The following is an 18,889-nucleotide window of genomic DNA, read 5'->3' on the forward strand; positions in this document are numbered from 1 at the left end:
TTCTGCAGCAGTCGCGTCTTAAATTCGAGAAATAAAAATGCACTAGGAAGCAGGCAACTCCACTAGGGAAACGTTCTGTTACACAACCGAAAACAACCATATTCGGAAAAAGGAAAAACGAAATCGGAAAAATCCAGTAAATGAATAATGAGTCGCCAACCAACTCTTACAGTCACAGCGTCCTCATATGCGGTTCGCCACAGATGCGTGCGGCTGTATCTGCACACGCATGTATATATATATATATTTATATAAATATATATATATATATATGTATTTAAATTTAAACTGCACACATTTGTGATTTGCATGTATGCATTCTGCAGTACTACTTGCACACTGCACCTTTCACATATGAATATGAAAATATATTTGTATATATATATATATATATTTATATATATTTAGGTGTATGTGTATTTTTTTGTGTGCGGGTTGTTGCGTGGTTGATGCATGTTGGTGTCTTTTTCCTTGTCGATCACTGACAATGCTGCTGTGTTTTTCTTTTTTTCAGACCCCATGGAAGTTCGTCTCTGTCTCATTCGAGACCTTCGAAACTGTCCTGTTCCTAGCTTCAAAGTCATTTCCTTTTCGTTTTCTCTGACCTGCGAAAAAATCGTTTTTTCTTGTCTCCCTTTCTCGCTTCGCGGTTCGTTCGTCGCCGCAAAGCTCTCGCTCTACTGTAAAAGGCTGTGCGTCCGGTTCTTCCTTTCTTCTTCTTTTCGTTCTCTGTCTCTTCTGTCTGCCCTCGTCGCCCTCCGGCCTCTGGGCCGCTGGTGTGCGGCAGAAAAAGCGTACAATGAAATTCAATTTTCCATGCTCAATAAGCTGAAAGCCTCAAAGTCTAGAGGACTTCTCCCAGTTCTCAGCGTCTGAGAAAAGAGTCCGAGAAACTCCGTCGCGGAAGAGAGAGGAAACGACAGTCCGACACACCAGGTGGACAGCAGTGACGGAGGCGTGAAGTGCAACGGAGACAGAGACAGAGGGAGAGGCAGAGGATGAGACAGGAAAGGGAGAAGAAAAGAACAAGAGAGAAAGAGCTTTGAAGAGACTGAAAAAACGAGAGACGTTCAGACAGAGAGAGAAGAGAGGAAACGGATCCCCACAGAGAGAAAAGAAAGAGAAGAGAGTATCACAGAGAGAGAAGAAAAGTCTCGACCGAATGCCGAGGGGGCAGCATGGCAGGAGCAGCGCTCAGTTGATGTTTTCAAAAAAAGTCGTTCAGTGGTAGAGACGGCAGGGGAAATGCAGAAACAATCCTGTGCGGTTTCTGCGAACCTGTCCTTTCCACACTGGTTCTTGATTTTTGCTTAAGAAGGCCAATCGCTTTTCTCTCCTGAATCCCCGAAACTCCACACTGTGGAGTGCGGAAGTTGCAGACAATTTTTTCGCGGCTTCGAACAGAGCACTCAAACAGCCGCAAATATCCAGATTCACAAACGTACATGAATATCTTGGACAAAAATAGGCACCTGTAAATTGATAAAAACATTCTCTCAGCCTTGTCACTTGTGAAAAGGCTCTTTCTACAGTCTCCCGTGTGTCAAAGCGAAGGGGAGAAGCAAAGGAAACCACTACACTAAAAGATCATTTACACTTATATATATATATATATATATACTTACATAAAAGCAAGCGTGAATGATTGCATATGTATAGTTATATATATATATATATATATATATATATATATATATATATCTGTAGAAATGCATTCGAAAGCCTGTCTGCGCATATGGTAGCAGGGAGTTATACCTACGAAGGTTTAATATTCTCTGAATTTGTAGGTATTTGGACGCAGATGTAGATTTGTTTCACCACGAATGCATGCGCGCGCGCAGGTGTACGGTGGAAAGCAATGTGAAGAAGCGCCGCGGCAGACGCAGTTTAGCCGGCTGAAGCGACGCGCGTAAAAGAATAGAAGTCCGCGTCAGACTCCCGCCTTTTTTCCGCAGACACGGAGAGGACTTGATTTGTTCTCGCCCTGCCAGAGCGCGCAACTCCAGCTGCATGCGTTTCTTCAGATGCGCTTGCCAAAGGAGGCGTCGAAGACGAAGCCTCCGAGACTGGGATCTTCTCTCCCCGTCAGTTCCGCGCCGATGTCTCTCACTGGGCTGGCCTTCAGAGAGCCAGAGGAGAAGTTCTGAGGGACGAACTTCGCGCGCAACTGCGCAGATCTGAGAGCGAGGAGGTAGGCGAACGAGAGGAAGACGCCGGAAACCATCGCCGCGGAAAGGAACGGAAACATACTGAAGACTGCAAAGATCGACGCCGCCAGATAACACAGCAGGCCCAGGCGAAAAAGGACCAGGCAGTGTCTGTACATCCTCTCCATGATTCCAATCGCCTACGCAACACACAGAGTCAAAGGCCGGACTCTCAATAAAAACAAAAAATCCAGAAACATACACAGACACAAACATAAATATATATATATATATAGAGAGAGAGAGAGAGAAAGAGAAATGAAGATGGATGTATAGATTAGATATATATATATATATATATATATAAATTTATATACATTTATTTATGTAAAAAAGAGGGTGGATTGGCACTGAAAGGCAACGGGCATCTGTGAGAAAAGACGATAAAAATAGTCTGTTGTTCTGCATTGTTCTGTGATCGTCACATATGCCGAAATTGAGATTTTCTTGTAACAGGACAGCAGTTCGGCCTCGGCAGCATTTTTGTCGTTCGCCTCTATGTTTTTTCGTTTTCTCACTCCTCTTTTTCGTGTTTTCTCGCGTTCCCCCGTTCTTGCGTTGGCGCGCCCTTCGTTTTTTCCGGCTCTTCTGCGTTTTTTCTTTGCTTCTATCGGTGTCGCACCACGGTGTAGGATTCGTCGCCGCGGCCTGTGAGAGCTTTTCCCGGTCCGAACAGCGAGCAGAGGACGCTGACGACCAGGAGAACAAGGTTGAATCCCATCGCGCCTCCAGCCGCGAGGACGAAGAGGAGATTCGCGCTCTTCGTATCTTGGCCGCGCGTATGGATGAGGCTGACCGAAGAGGCAAAGCCGCCGAGAAAGGCGGCGAGCACCCCGAACCTCTTGAAGACATCTATCCAGTAACGAAGCTCCAGATGTCGAATTTCCAGCGTCTCACATGCCAGATCCGCCACTACCCGAGTCTTGTTCGCTTGCAGCATCTTTTTTCCGGCTCATTCGAACGCGAAGAGAGACGCAAAAGACGAAGGAGAGAAGGCAGGAGATGCAGGTGAAGTGCCAGAGGCGGCGGGAGAAAAGAGAGAGACCGCATGTGAGAGACTCTTGACGAGATACGGCAGGGTGATGCAGAGAGGGATAAGAAGAGATAACGAGAGGGAGAAGAAAAGGTTCAAGACAAGAAATGAGGAAGCAGCCAGGGAAAAGAAGACGACTCTAGTGGTGCACTGACGAGGGCAGGGAAGGGCAGAAGTCAACTGCGACAACGAAAACTATAAAACAATTCAGACGCGGAGAGAAAGAAGGCAAGCCGCGAAGACAAGCGAGCTACGGCGCGGAGGTTTGACGGCCTCTCGCGAGAGACGGAGAGAAGTCTTCAGGCGAGTCTGCTGCTGCTTCTGCGTGAGGTTCGCCAAGGGGAAAGAAAATCCGAAAAGAGCAAAGACCTTTTCTAAAGGACTCTCGCCGTCTTCGCTCAACTGTCTGCTGGAGCGGTGTCTTGCACAGCGAGAGCTCTCGCGTCCTGTGTGACTGTTCAGAGAGGACGGGGGAAAGACATCACAGAAGAAGAGGAGGCGAGAAAGACGACTTAAAGGAAACTCTTTTGAAAAGGGAATTTCTCCCAGAAGTGAAGGAACTCCTCAGCTCCAAATGTGTCTCCTTTTTCTCCTCTCGCAGCTCGAAAGCGACTGCTGCGCGAGCAGACCGTCAAGAGGGTCCACGCCTCTGCGGCTGTGCTTCTTCTCCTTTCGAGAAACCGGAAGAGCCGGTGGCGACGTCCCCAGCCTCTCTTTGCGAGGAAAAAGAAAAAAGCATGGCAGTGCGGCCCTCTCTCTCTCTTTCTGACTCTCGCGTTCCTCTCGCGCCTGCCGGGAATCCTCCCTGCGGCGAGCTGGGCGGTTGACTCCGAATATAAGCCGACAATCGAGACAAGGCGCGTAAAGGCGCATGCCTGCCTGTCTCGACCCTCCTCTCTCTCTTTCTCGCCGAGACTGTGGAGAGCCGAAGACACGGACGAAGCAAGACCGAGCCGCCTCGTGGTTTTCAGGCGCGTTTGCTCTCTTCCTTCGAGGGATAAAAGACCGCAGTTCTGCGCATGCAGACAGATTGACACATACGCAGATAACTGTCTGGAGGCGCCTGTTGTGCACAGGGACTGAGGTCAAAGAAGGAGAGGCGAAGGTGAGCATTCGCTTGCGCCCGGAGAGCCAGCGAAGCTCTTCACTCTCGCGTTTCTCTTTCTCTCTTCCCTCGTTTTCGTTTGTCAGTTGCTGAGAGTGACGGCCGGAGCGCCTCGTGGAAAAGATAAGGCGTCGGTCGGTCCTCTCTGCTCATGTCCGGGCCGCTCGACATGAACACCACGAAACAAAGAGAGAAAGACAAAGAGGAAAAGGAGGAAATCCTGGAGGCGTTCGTGAGCGAGAAAACCTCGAAAGAGGAGCATTCATTTAAACACCGTTTCAAAGGAAAGCGCATCATGTCTCCTTTTCTCCCCAACGCCTTCTCGGCATACCGGTTTCTTGCCGACGCCTTCTGCTTCCTTCGCTCTTGTGTTTTCATCTTCTTCTTCGTGTGTAGTCGCCTTCACTGCTTTTCTCGCAGTGTTTTTCCAGAACGCTTGCGCTCCCCTTTCACTAGACTCTCCTCTTGCGCTCCCTGTTCTAAAACCATGGACAGGACCGCGGACGTCCGTCGCGCTCTCGATCTCCCGACACTGTCGTGACCGCGAGAAAAAGAACGCCCCTCACCTCAATTCATTTGCTTCTCTTTCTTCTTCCTCTCGCTTTCTTGTTTCTTTCTCCTCTCGCTTTCTTGTTTCTTTCTCCTCTCGCTTTCTTGTTTCTTTCTCCTCTCGCTATCTTGTTTCTTTCTCCTCTCGCTTTCTTGTTTCTTTCTCCTCTCGCTTTCTTGTTTCTTTCTTGTTTCTTTCTCCTCTTGCTTTCTTGTTCCTCGTTTTCGTTTTCCCTTGCTGGCGCGTTTCTTCGTCGAATTCTTTCCAGGATGTCATTTAAGGCCATCTGCAAACGCCGTAAGTCTCTTTGGAAAGTGACTGAGGGGGGAACGCGCTCAGAATCTTTTTTCTTAAACTCTCCCTCCTGGGGAGAGCCGTGTCTTCCTGCCTTCTCTTCTCACGCTCTGTTTTTCTTCCTCGACATCGCGTGGATCTTCACACCCGGAACTCCTCCAGATCTTTCTTGATTTGCTTGTTTGTGCTTCTCGTTCTTCACCCCTATCTCATTCGTCACCCCTTCCACGCATCTCCGTCTTCACCTATCTGTCTTTTACTTTCTCCATCTCTCCTCACTGATCTTCCTCCACATATCTCTGTATCTTCGTCTACTTTCATTCTGTGCCTCTCTCGAGCTTCATTCAATTCGTTCTCGTTTGATCGTTTTCTGCCTCTGCATCTTCATTCTTTTCCCACTGCAGGCGCAAGTCTCTCTCTCTCTCGCTCTGCTTCGCCTTCCTTCTCGCCGTCTACCTCCCCGTTCACCCCTCCCTTAGTCTCTCCGTCCTTCCCTCTCTCTTTCCCTGTGTCCTTCCCGTTCCGTTTTTCTTTTCCTCGCGTTCCAGTTCTCCTCGTTCCTCTCCTTTCTCTGCTGTCCTTGCCTGCTTTCTCCCTGCTCCCCATGGCCATGCCCTTGGTCCTGCGTCTGTGGCTTCAGGTCTCTTGGACGAGATGGTGCGACACACAACGCGAGGACAGAACTACATCGTCATGCTTGTGGACGACCGCAGTTTGAGAATTCTCTCTGCATGCTGCAATGTGTACGACGTTCTGGAGGAAGGCGTTACGGGTGAGTTGTTTCTTTCTCCGGACGCGACGGCTCTTCCTTTTCGAGAGAACGGCGATGAGATTCGAAACTCGACAGAGGCGAGATCCGCTTTCCCAACGAGCACAAAGAGATCACGAAGGCGCGGACAACGCACCCGCCCACACTTTACACAGTGTCGCCTGCGCTTTTGTCGACTCTTGTTCTGTCTATCTCCCTTCTCTTTACAGGCTTCCTCTCTCCATCTGTTCTTCTATCCGTCCTCGTCGTTCTTTCTCTTCCTTTCGTCTTCTCTTTCTCTTTCTTTTGTCTTCTCTTTCTCTTCCTTTTGTCTTCTCTTTCTCTTTCTTTTGTCTTCTCTTTCTCTTTCTTTTGTGTTCTCTTTCTCTTCAGTTTTTCTCGTGTTTCTGTGCGTTCCGTCTGACGCGCCGTTTGCGCATCGCTTTCTCTCTGCAGTCATCGAGCCTGTCTGCCAGCACCGTCAGCCACTGCCTGACTTGGACGCGCTCTACTTTGTCTCCCCGGAAACCGCTTCTGTGGACGCGATTTTGCGCGATTTTTCTTCGGACAAAAATCAGTACAATCGCATCCAAGTCTACTTCACTTCGCCTCTCCGTGAGTCTAGGAACGGCCTTTTCACGAGCTTGGGAAGGCCGTTCGCCGTCCCCTGCAACCCACTGTGTCGCTTGAGAGAAAGGACGCGGACTGGAACGGCGAACATGCGGCTCGGGGTGTTTGGGACTCTCTCGTCTGATGCAGAGTTTCCTCATCGTTCCAAATCTTCCACTGCTTCAGTCAGGTTGAGCCGCAGTTGACGGAGGAAGACGTTAGTCGTTTGCGGTCTTCGGTGGGGTGTTCGAGACAGAGGAAAAAGCGCAGGAAAAGCGAAGACGGCGACAGAACCGGGGCTGCGAACGAGGGATTCAAGTGCGTAAGATGACATGCAGGAGAGAGCAAGAAAAGGAAAAGACTCTCTCTTCTCTTCTCCCTGTCTCTTCTTCTCCGTCTTTCCTTCTGCGTTTCTGCTGCGTTTTCTCCCTGCTCTTTTCATTTGCCTCTGCTCCGTGCACGTTTCCTGCCAGCGCCAGGCGGTCAGGTCTTGCGGAAGTTCGCGAGATGCCCGAACATTCTTCCGCGCATTCGCGCCTTCGTTGAATTTAACCTCGACTTCATAGGTGAGAACGTGAGGTCGTCGCAAGACGTGGAAGAGTCGAACGCCAACTCACTCGGCCGTTGCTTTTTTTGAGAGGCGTAGTGTGCACTCGACTCAACGGGTGCTTTCTGCACTGACCTATTTTGAGGTCGCAGGCCGACGCGGCTAGACGGCTGTTTCGAAAGCCAGGCATGCAACTCGAAACGCAAATGTCTCAGCTTCTCTCAGCTTCTTTCACCGTTCCCCGACCCCACCTCGGGCCGTCCGCCTCGTCTCTCGAAGTTCCTGTCTGCATCCTTTGTTCTCTCCAGTTTGTTCTCGAATGGATCTCGATCGTCCCTGTCAACCGCTCTCCGGCGGTGGTTCGCCTGCACTTCTTGTGGAGCTCCTTCTGTGTGAAAGGGTGGTTTTCGAGGTTTCTTTCTCAGAACTCTTCGTTCAGGAACGCGAGCCTTCTGAACGTGACGAACCTCTCCACGAGTCTCCAACAGCGCCTGCATCAGATGTTTGTTCCTTGCCTCAGCTCAAGAGCAGCGTGTGTTTCACCTCGACCGGCCCTCCGACTTCGTCGACCTTTTCCGCGGCCAGGACGCTGAGAAACTCGACCGCATTGCCACTCAAGTAATTTTTCTTTCCCTCTCTTCTCGACGTCGTTTTCTGCGGTGCTTCTTTGTCGCCGCTTCTCTCTCGTCTTCGCTGTCCGTCGTCAGTCTTTCCCCGTCGCCTTTTCGCATCAAGAGCTCCTCTTGCTCCTCTCGCTTCTTCTTCTTCCTCTACGCTCTCACTGCTTACTTTTCTCGTCTGTGTTCTTCCTCGCGCGCTGTCTGTCTCGAGTCCTTCGTCTCGCCTCGTCCTCCTCTGTGCTCTGCGTCACCTCCACCTTTCTCTTCAGGCGCGACTTGTGCAGTTCCTCGGAGTGCAGTGTTTCTCGCTCTCTGCGCGTTTCCACAGCTCTTCACCCTGTGCGCTTCTCTCGGAGAAACGCCGGCCATTCGTTTCCAGAAGAATCTTCGAGGATGCGCTAAAGCAGTTGCTACCTGTCTTTACGACAAGCTTCGACACGCTGAATTCAAGGTAAAGTCTCTCTCCTCTGCACTCGTCTCCTCTCAACTGCATCTCGTTCTTGTCTTTTTTCGTCGTCTTCTTTTCTTCCTCGTCTCCGCCAGGTTCCGCGCTTCCTGGTGAGCTCGTGACATTCTTCCTCTTCCTCCTTTCTTTGTACCAGTCCTTCTGTCTTCCCTGTCTTCTCCTCGGCTGCGTCTTCTCCGCGTCTCTTTGCTGTCTCCTCGTTTCCCCTCGTTCTCCCTTTCTTCGCTTTCTGCTCAATGCGAGGCCCCAGCGAACGGAACGACTCACCAGGAAAAAAGGATCTGCTCGTTCGCTTTGCTACCTCGCCTGTCCTCTCGTCTTTCTCTCCAGCAAACCTCCGAACCGGGAGAGTCCACCCTGCTCATTGTAGATCGATCCGTTGACCTCGCAACTCTCTTCATCCACGAGTATACGTACCAAGTAGGTCACCGTTCTCAACGACCCAAATCCTAAATCTCCACTCTCATGCCTACGTGACGCTGATCATCTGCGTCTTGCTGCCTACATATATATATATATATATATATGAATCTATATGTATAAATCTATATGTATATATATATATATATATAAATGCATGTAGCGACATTCATACATATTGGCATATGTGTACATAGCTGTTTGTAGGCGATACATTTGAATTCTGTGTCTTCTGTGTAGACAGCAGATGGTGTTGCGTTCCTGTTTTCGTTCGAGTTCTCGAGCTGTGTCTGCAGAACTCCGAGACAGCGACCTGCTGCAGATGGTGTCTTGCCCAGCCTGTCTGGTTTTCAGTAGAAAGAGATGCAGAGACGTCCTGTATGCCTCCGAAGTTCAGAAAACCTTCAAGTTGCCGTGCTCGAAATCCGTCGAAAGGGCTGCGAGTCGATTCAGGACGACGCGCGACGCGCTCCGAAGCAGAAGTGGACACAATTGAAGGCTCCCTCTTACTGTCTTTGCCTCCAGGCGCTGGTGTATGATGTTCTCAACATCGCGACAAGTTCGTTCACGAAACTGCTTGCAAACAAAGAAGAAGACGAAGACGCCATCCGAGAAAACACCTTCCAGTAAATACCCCACGCAGATCGACTCAGACTTCACATGCATGCTCGTCTATGCATATGCATATATATATATATATTTATATAGTTACATATACGCATATATATATATATATATTTATATAGTTACATATACGCATATATATATATATACATTTTATGAAAATGTAGAAATGTGTGTGCATGGAAGTATGTAACATTTTCTATTTCTCTGTATATATATATATATATATGTATATATATGTATGTATACATGCTGTGCATTGGCGTTACGGTGTTCTCTGTGACAGTGAGCCTGGCTGGTGAGTGAACAAGAGAACGCAGAACCATGTTTTGATGGCAGGGCGTTTTTTTCAATTTTTTTCGCAGGTACGAAATCGTCAACAACCTCGGCAAACACGAGAAGAAGCGGGTGAGAGTTGCTCAGGACAGATGCTCGTGTTTTTCTCTGCTAGCACTTTGGTCTAAAATGCCCGTTTCCAGTGCTTCTCCCTTTTCCTGGACCCCAGGGCGCTTTTCTCCCCTTTCTGGTTCCTGTCTCTTTTGCAGACTGAACCTCAATAAAAATCTGCGATGTGTGCAGGCACATGTAAATGCACATCGAAAGTCATATACATTATATATATATATTTATATTTATATATATATATATATATATTTATATATATATATTTATATATATATATATATATATGAACATGTATGCAAGGGATTTTATATCAGAGCATACGAATAAACGAATACGTCGAAATGCTTAGAGTGAACAAGAACAACATAGTGACTAAGCACAGACAAATGCATATTCCAGCGTATCCCTTGATACGTGGCGGTCGCCATGTGCATGCAGTCGGTGCGTCTGTAGGTGAGTATCATCCGGCGGCGGTGTGAGTGGTTTTTTCCTCTCCGAATATAGGCCGAGTTGGGAGAGCAAGACGAGCTTTGGGTTCGCTTTCGCCACCAGCACATTCAGTCGGTGAATCAAGAAGTCCAAGAAGAAATTAAGAGATTCGTCAAGGAGAATGCGACAGCTCAAATTCAGAAACAAGTAAACCATGCAGTTCTCCGTTTACACGAGACAGATTTTTCTCACGCTCCGAACACTCACATGTCTTTCAGACGCATTTCTACTCATACATCTCCATACGTTTTTGCATGTGTACAAGTATGCATCTGTGCTCATGCTCTATATATACGCACCTATCTGTTTACATCTGTTTAGGTGTAACTTGTCACAGAATGTGTACATGTATCGATATGTGGATTCGCACAGATGCATACCTCCATGCTCATGTATGTATACAAATATATATATATATATATGCGTATATCGGCATAAATGTATTTGTATATGTGTGTGTATGAGTGTGTAAATTTGGTGGTAGACGAGCGTCTACTACAGATGAAAAGAGGACAAGGGAGTTGTTGTTGCAAGCGCTGTCTCGAAATTGCGGCATGCAATTATTTCTTCAGGAGGGCCAAGGCCCCACTCTCCAAGCGATTCGGTCTCTTCCGCAGTATCAGGAAATGCTCGCAAAGGTAAGGAAACACTCACAATTCAACTACTTACTCCCCCCCGACCGAGCTTGCGTATCCAGCTGCAGATACACTCTCCTCAAATAGACGGCATTGTACCTTTCTCGAAATACAGACATATCTTTACAAAAATACGCACATATACACATCAATATATTTATATATATTTATATGTATATGTATATATATATATATAGAGAGAGAGAGAGACTGTGTCTGTTTTTATATCTTTTAGGAGTGTCATTTTGTGTGGAAGAGACTTGCGAGTTTCTTGCGTTTGTTTTCTCCTGGATACGTTTCCACATCCTCATGCACATCCGCGTGGAACTCTCTCGTAGAGGCAACAAGGAGATGCAGGCATATGTGAGTTGCGTGATGCGTTGGAAGGCGAGGAGCAGAGAGTGCGAGTAACTCCTGGGGGACTCGAAAGGCATTTGCTTTTTTCTGTATCAGCAGCATGTCTTCTTGCTTTCTTCTCCAGCATTTTCTCCGCTTTTCTCGTGTGTCTCCACTTCTTTCCCCCCTCTCCTCGCAGTACTGGGTGCATGCGTCACTCACGGAGCAGAGCTTTGCGCAGCTGCAGGAGAGAAATCTGATGAACGTCGGGATTCTGGAGCAGGTCAGAAAATCTTCCAAGGAGAGACTCTCGAAACCGTTTTCAAGAACAAGACGGTGCACACCAGACAGACACAGACGGACGGACCCACCTCATCGATGGACAACAGGAGGGCCGAGCGCAAGCTGGCCAACCACAGAACGAAGCTCTTGCAACATTTACACGAACGCTATACGCGAAGCGAACCACAGCCCCATTGAAAACCTTTCAATTCTTCCACGCATGCAAATATACATATGAATATCTATATCTATAGATATAGATATATATACAGATGTCGATGGCCAGGTGTAGCTACCGGTGGGTGTAGGCCTGTCTGATCACTGATAGAAAACGGATGGAAAAACATGTAATATGCATGTGTGCATATACAGAAATAGAGAAAGAGATAGAAGGAGATATGGAGGCCAGGGAGAGGTGATTTGTCAGATATGGAGACGTGGATCGAAAGGTGGATAGTCAGCATGCCCGCCCGCAGTTGCGTGGAGACGTTTTCGACAGGACCGTCATGCTTTCGCCTCCATTTCAGAAGAGCGGTAAAGCCGCGAAGATCGATGAGAAGAGTGGAGAAGGCTGGTTGCGCGTTGTCGGTGTGCAGCTGCTCGGATAGCGAGGAGAAGAAGCCTCGACTGAGCAGTGTTGCGTCTGTGACTTTCACTGTTTCTTCAGGACCTTGCTTGCGGAGTAGACAAAGATGGAAAGGAAGTCAGTGCGTCGAAGTTGCTCACGATGCTCAGCAACCATCTTTCAGACGCAAACGCTGAGTAAGGAAATCGAGATCTGCAGAACTCATGTCAACCGGAAGCTGCACAGTTCTGCTTGTGTGTACTTGGCTTTGTGTCTGTTTACATTTCGTGTGTCGAAGTGGATGTCGCCATCTGCCCAACGGCTTGAACATGCGTTTTCGTTGCCGAAAGATCGACCGCCTGCAGAGAGAGGAATTCACTGTCGGGGAGCACTGATCTCTTGACCTGAACCTCTATAGACACAGAGGCCGTGACGTCTGCTTGCATTCTTCCGCGCTCCTGCGAAGAACAGAGACGCCTTTTCTCTTCCTTCCATATACGTATGTGCGTATATAAATATATAAATATATATACATGTACATATATATATATATACATGTATATGTCTGCCTACTTGGAAATATGTGCACGTATATATATTTATATATATATATATATATATATATATATAGGGAGAGAGAGAGAGAGCTTTATATTTATAGATTTATATTCAGATCTGTTCACTGATGAAACGGGTGTTTTGGTGCCTGCATTTCGTCAACGGTGTCTCAGGTCGCCCGTGTTTGTTGCGATGTTTTTTTGGGGGGAAAGCGGCTTCCGTTCTGGATGCTCTTCTGCGGTTTTTTGTGTTTTCCGAGTGAGAAGCCCACGGCTGAGTTGTTTTTTCGGAGTGTCTCACTTTTTTCTTACAGAGTAGACGATAAACTTCGCCTGCTTCTTCTCTACTTCACACAAATGACCGGCCTCTCTCCCAGCGATAGAACCAAGGTGAGGAAAGACGCAGTGGAAGAGGAAGAAGAAGAAATGGAGGCGGAAGAAAACTCGACGGAAAGTTGGGACCAACGAGAAAGAATGACACGAGGAAGCAACAGGGGACGCTGAACAAAACGAATGGGGATAAGGACAGCGGGGAGACGACGAGGCTAGAATGCTTTCGTGTGATGGCGGTATATTCCGAGAGAGAAGAAGCTGATGAATATGGTTATGATGGTCACAAGGATGGAGCGCGAGGCGACGCGGAGCCTCAGAGAAATGTGAGAAAAAACGCGACATGCGGAGAGAAATTGCAGAGCAAGTGCGTTGTTTTTGTCGCTGTGTTCTCCGCGGTGGCGACGAAGAAACGCCAGGAAAAAGATTACAACCTCGGCTGTCGAAGGTTCCCGAAGTTCTTCTTCCATTCGTCAAGCGTCCCCGACTCTCGGTCCGGATGGGTCTGTCTCTGCATTCGCCTTTTTCTTCTGTGTCTCGCGCAATCTGCTTGTGTTGTCCGCGTCTGTTCTGTTTCCTTTTTCTTCTGTCTTAGCTCATGGAGGCGGCGCAGCTGAGTTTGACAAGCGAGGAAACGGTGCAGAAGTTTTTGAGTTGTAGGTCTCTTTCTCAGGCCCCAGCTCCGCGTTTTCGCTCTCCCAGCAAAGTGACAACGTCTTCTATTCTTCGTTTCGTCTTATTTTTCGCTTCCTTTTCACGGCATTGTCTTCTGTTTTCTCCTCTTCTGTGTTCTCTGCTGCTTCTGCTTTCTCTTCTTCGTCTGCTTTTTCTCTTCTTCTGGATTCTCTTCTTCTTTCTCGCCTCTCTCTTCTCTCCCTCTCCTTCCTCTTCTGTTTCCTTGTCTTTGTCTTTTGTATCCTTGTTGAGTTCCTTTGTTCACTGGCATTGCGTTTCACTCTTCCACTGCGTTACGACGTTTCGTCTCCGTGCACGACGCACAAGTTTCCTCCCATTTTCTCTGTCTGTCGCTGTCCCCTTTCCCCCTGCCTCAGTGCAGCTCCACCAAGAGAACGTCGACACCGAAGCAGGCACCGTAAGAGGACACCGTCAGTTTCCGCGTTTCAGATGCATGCAGGAGAGAGCAGAACCTCGCACTCAGGCGGAACATGTGAAGTGGGCGAAGGAAGGGGAGTTTAGTCGCTCTGTGAAGAGACTGCGTTTTCGTCTACGCTTTATATTGTGAAGAATATTCTAAATAATTTGAAAATAGTATTTTTCTGAAGCGGGAGACGCGACGAGATACGAGGGCGCGTAAAGGACTCGACAGCCGGTTCTGCTTTCCATGTTTTCTGCATGCAGTCGAGGCTGGCACATCGACTCGAGAGAGACAAAGACCGGAGAAAATTCTTCAAACGACGAGCAAAGAACGCGGCCTACGAACTTTCTCGCTTCGAACCGTTCGTCAAAACGCTTATGGAGGTAATTTTTAAACCGCGGTGAACGACGAATCTCCGCTGTATACGAAAACCTAGACGCATGTGCTCGCTCAGTCATCAGATATCAAATGTATCCGCGCGAACCGTCACGAGCGCGGACAGAAAACTATCCAAGTCGACCCATTCACCCTGAGAAAGCAACACACGATTTCCGGTAGATTCTCATAATATACATTTCTATATATATGACTGTACATGTATATATATATATATGTATATATATGTATATATATGTATGTCTCCATGTGTACATGTTGAGATCTGCATATGTTTTTCTCGACAAAGGGGCCTGCGAATCTGTAGACTCGCCTTTGACGCAGGGGACCTGCATCCACGCAGGTGACGCGAGGAAAGAAGAACGGCAGGAGAGAGGTCGCCGGAGGCACCCGGTGTGTGTGCATTTCATTGCTGGTGGCTGCCGACAGGAGAGGCGGCGATTTCCTGGCTCTCAGGTTCGTTGCGTTTGACTGGGAAGACGAAAAAGAGACGTGCAATCCGTTACATCTTTTTCCGTTTTCTTCTGCTCTTCAGCGCGCTTTGCTGGGAGATCTTCACGGAGGCAATTACCCATTCGTCGAGGAAACGCGGTGAGTTTCGACTGCGTTGTAGAACCAGCCTCGCCTCGTGTCTCGCTTCGGGAGACTCCGTTTTTAAGCCGAAGACCAAGCGAAACGAGCCGCTGCCCACGAGCCTCCGCACCGTCTGTCTCCAGGGTCTGCGAGCGGTCGACGCATATGCGGGTGGCAGAAGCGAGGAGAGGAAAAACCGGAAAGACTGAAACGGGGGAATTCCGACTTGTTCACTGTCTCTCCGACAGAAGGGAAGAAGTGGGCATCTGGAGAGGAAACTGGCGACAAGGAAATGGCTTTTATTGGAAACGTTTACGGGTGTCTGACAAGCAGAGGAAAACCAACACTCAAATCGGGTGCAGAGAGACATTCTCGGATCTAGGATAGGGAATATGACTCCAGTTATGAAATACAGATAACCACACAGATGTTGTTTCTGGGCCTTCAAGGGGGTATCTTTCCTCGGCGTATCGTCTCTGGGGCGGCTAGCCTTTTTTGCTTTTCCATCATGTCTAAAGAACTCCGAATGCGTCGGCAGCCGACGGTGCACTTTGCCCTACAGAGCGGTGAAAACGACAGATCAAGTTCATAATTTGCATGAAGTTTGGAAGGCGAATTCTTTGTCAACAAGCGTTCGCCTCAAAACCGTTTACGGTTCTTCCTTGAATCGCTGGAGGAAGAGATTTCACTGGCGCTCCGGTTTTTCTCGCGTCTTTCTTCTCGCTTTTCTGTTGGTCTGTCTTCCTCAGCGTTGTGTGCTTCTTCTCCTCTTGCTTCCTGCGAAAGGATCTTTTCGCTCTGTAGTTGTCGCCTCCTTCCGCGTCTTCCCGGACTGTCTTCTGCGTTTTTCCTCTCCTCTTTCTTTCTCTGATCGTGCTTTGCTCCGCTCTCGTCAAGGAGGAGTTTTGTAGCATGGTTTTGCTTCGCTCTTGCATTCGCTTTTGTGCATGCGAAAACGCGTTCGCTTCTCGCTTTTCTGTCGCTGACGCAGACCAGGTCCCAAGTCCCAGTCTCGTCTCGCTTCGGCAACTGGTAAGCGTGCAAGTGGAAACGCCGGAATGCGACGCCTTTTCTCTGCTCAGAAAACATTTGTGCTTCTTCTGCAGCGTTCTGCAGCGCCTCTTGAGCGGCTTGCTTCTCGTCCTTTTTTCTGCGCAGGTCGCGCGTTTTTTCTGTGTGTCTGCCGGCGGGTGTCTCTCACTCGATCCCTGTGTTCGCGCATTTCCGTCGACATCATGCCCTACATCTCTGTCGCTTCGTTCCTCTCTTCGCTTCTCTCTCCATCTCTGAGTCGGACGCAGTCGGCCGTTTTATGTTCGTTCCCAGTTCCTTCCCTCTCTTAGCAAGTCGTTTTTTCTTATTCGTCCACACATGGAGCAGGCGCCTTTCAACTGTTTTTTTAAGACTTGACGTTCACTGTGGTGCCTCTACGCAAGTCTCTGTACGCATGTAGAAGATCGAGCTTTAAAGGGGAACTCAGGCATCGATGTAAGCAGTCAAAGGTCAAGCCATGTATGTGGGTGTGTCTCTGATCTCCATCCCTCTATAGCCATGTCTCTATTTTCATCTGTGCACCTCTATATGAACACAGACAGATCTGTGATTTTGAAACATAGGTAGACATGTAGAGATCGATATCTGTTTATACACCGTTTTAGGTAGGTCCACACAGTCATAGATAGATGGAGAATGAGATATCGAGAGAAACATGGTATTATTGACAACTCGTTATACATACATATATCTATATATATATGTATCTGCATAGTTACATATTTATATGTAGACAGATAGATAGAGATTGGCAGATAGATCGATAAAAATAGATTTAGCGAGATAGACAGATAGATAGATAGAAGGATAGAGAGACTTGGGTACGCACAGGTGTAGATAGATGGATGGCTTGAAGGATGTGGGCAGGCCTATGCATGTCGAAAGGCAGAAGTAGTCTTCATGGATTCACAAAGTGAGCGAATGCGGGGACAAGTTCAGTCAGGGAATCGAAGGATGCGAGCACACACGGACGGGCACAGGCGTCGTCTTCGCGGATACTTCTTTACTGACAAAATCCTTTTTCTTCGTTTTTTCTCGCGCAACTCCTTTCTTTCGCAGAGCAAACGATTGGACGCGCGACCGAGTGGGCCTGGAGCTCTGCTGGAAACCAATGCTCGACGGTAAAGAGTTTTGTGTTCGCACGTGGAAAACAAACAAGTCGGCGAAAAAAGTCACGCAGCTTTCTCCTGAATCGCGTACAGCCCTCTGTACCCTCATATACGCGATATATATGCGCCATCGAAGGGGGTGTCTCTCAGCATATTTGGTGTGGGTGGCGACGTACATGTGCATATATATATATATATATATATATATTTCGAACTGTATACGTCGTTCGACCAATTTCAGAGATAAATGTGATATATCTCCATATACATACAGGTACACATAGATAGATGTGCAGATGTGTACGTCGTTCGACGTTCTTTTACATACATGTATATATATATATATATGGAAATGTATATGTGTCTTTCTGATGTACACGACTGTGAGTTTACGTTTTTGCAAACGTTACAGAAATATGTCTGCGTCCTTTGTGTACTGCCGCCTCTGGCGTCTCTGTCCCTCGACTCTCGAGCCTTCGATCGGCTTTCCTTCTCGGGAAGGCGAGAGAGTGAAGCCGTTTCCGTCTTGCAGGCTTATGAGTCCGTGATTCAAGTTTTTAAAAAGGCTTTTAAGCGGCGCTCAGGCGCGGAGCTCTGTTGTGTGCAGACGTCGAGCCCTGTGAGTTCCGAGAGGCCGAGAAAGAAATTCATTCTCTTCGTTCTCGGAGGCATCACTCACGCCGAAATGCGCTGCGCGTACGAGGTCTCCAACGAACTGGGCGCAGACGTCATTCTCGGTGAGGAAAACAGTGAAGGAGCAAGAGGAGAAGAAGACAAAGAAGAAGGCAGAGAATAAGACAGAGAAGAAGAAAGCGTGGAGAACAAAGATCGAGAGGGTACAGATGTTTTTTGAGGGCTTGACCGAGGGAGAAGAAAGAGACAGAGAGAGCGTGAAGAGAAAATCACTGGAGGGGGTAGGCGAGGAAGAAACGGTAATATCCCGAAGAGAGCAAATGGAAAGACACGTGGAGGAGAGCGAAGATTATTTCAATTTCTCAACGACGAGATCTCTGTGAGTTCAACTCTGGGCGATGTCGCTTCCCCTGTGTCTGGCTGCATGCAGGAGGCACGAGCATCTTGACGCCTCCGCAAATCATTCGAATTCTCAAGCAGTCGCCTTTCTCAGCTGCCTAGACAGGCGAGAAAGAGATCTAAATATCTTCTCTGTATTTGTTTCCTCTGTGTCCTTCATCTCGAGCGTTCTCCTTCTGTCGCGCTGCTTCTTTCCTGTTTTCCTTTTTCTCTCTCTCGTCGACTCTGGGTGTCCGAACAGCCGCAAGCATGCATGCAGCGCAGCTGCCTCCGTGTCTTCTCTTCCTTCCTTCTCTCTTTTTCCTTTCGCTGCTTTTTTGCTGTCTGTGTTCGTCTCTGCTTCGCTTTCTTTTTTTTGTCTTCTCTTCTGAAAGAGGGACCTTGTGCACGCCCACAGTGTGGCTCGCTTCTCTCTCCACGCTCTTTTGAAAGTTCTCCGTTTTTCTTCGTCCAGCCTCTTCTCTCGATGTTCTCTCCGGACTGTTTTTCTCCCGGGTTCGCGCTGTGGAGCCGGTTCGTTGAGTCGGAAAGTCTCCTGCGTTCTCCTCTCTTCCGCTTCTCCCTCCTCGCTTGTGAGTTCCACGCGTTCTCTCCGCGCCTCGCGTGTCTCCACGGCGGCCCTGTCTTTGTCTCTGCTTCGCACTGTGGGGAGGGAGGAGCTCCGTTTAAAAACTCTAGATGCCCTGTATAGCGATGCGCCTTCTCAGACAACTCTCACGTTTACCTCTAAGCGGCGAAACATGCCTGCTGCTGAGTTACCACACGAAGCAGCTGCGTCTGCGAACTCACCTGCACCTTTAGAGCAGCG

At 48.3% G+C, this 18,889-nt stretch overlaps 2 protein-coding genes across 2 annotated transcripts; one reads left to right on the forward strand and one right to left on the reverse strand.

Moving 5' to 3' along the window:
* Positions 1 to 512: 512 nt before the first annotated feature.
* On the reverse strand, positions 513 to 3,960 carry TGME49_240730 (hypothetical protein). Its single transcript, XM_018780613.1, has 2 exons — positions 2,830 to 3,960; positions 513 to 2,347 (listed from the first exon to the last, which is right to left on the reverse strand). Exons 1-2 carry the CDS (start codon positions 3,145 to 3,147, stop codon positions 2,021 to 2,023), a joined length of 645 nt encoding a protein of 214 aa, XP_018637604.1. The 5' UTR covers positions 3,148 to 3,960; the 3' UTR covers positions 513 to 2,020.
* A 1,204-nt stretch (positions 3,961 to 5,164) lies between these two features.
* TGME49_240740 (Sec1 family protein) lies at positions 5,165 to 18,682 on the forward strand (the record flags this gene model as incomplete). Its single annotated transcript, XM_002366652.1, has 22 exons — positions 5,165 to 5,192; positions 5,830 to 5,961; positions 6,394 to 6,552; positions 7,020 to 7,112; positions 7,614 to 7,711; positions 8,042 to 8,164; positions 8,510 to 8,599; positions 9,125 to 9,225; positions 9,589 to 9,631; positions 10,133 to 10,264; positions 10,690 to 10,755; positions 11,288 to 11,371; positions 12,038 to 12,132; positions 12,807 to 12,882; positions 13,418 to 13,478; positions 13,875 to 13,915; positions 14,182 to 14,301; positions 14,850 to 14,905; positions 15,879 to 15,919; positions 17,000 to 17,061; positions 17,657 to 17,786; positions 18,113 to 18,682. 22 exons carry the CDS (start codon positions 5,165 to 5,167, stop codon positions 18,181 to 18,183), a joined length of 1,902 nt encoding a protein of 633 aa, XP_002366693.1. The 3' UTR covers positions 18,184 to 18,682.
* Between the last annotated feature and the right edge of the window lie 207 nt (positions 18,683 to 18,889).

This window comes from Toxoplasma gondii, chromosome VI, assembly GCF_000006565.2.
Source record: "Toxoplasma gondii ME49 chromosome VI, whole genome shotgun sequence".
In the NCBI taxonomy this organism is placed as follows: Eukaryota; Apicomplexa; class Conoidasida; order Eucoccidiorida; family Sarcocystidae; genus Toxoplasma; species Toxoplasma gondii.

Excerpts from the sequence above, each read along its gene's own strand:
- TGME49_240730 (XM_018780613.1), bottom strand. The coding sequence starts at position 3,147 with ATGCTGCAAGCGAACAAGACTCGGGTAGTGGCGGATCTGGCATGTGAG. Across the intron at positions 2,348-2,829 it reads GCGACGAATCCTACACCGTG|GCGATTGGAATCATGGAGAG; the intron begins GTGCGACACCGA and ends TGTGTTGCGTAG.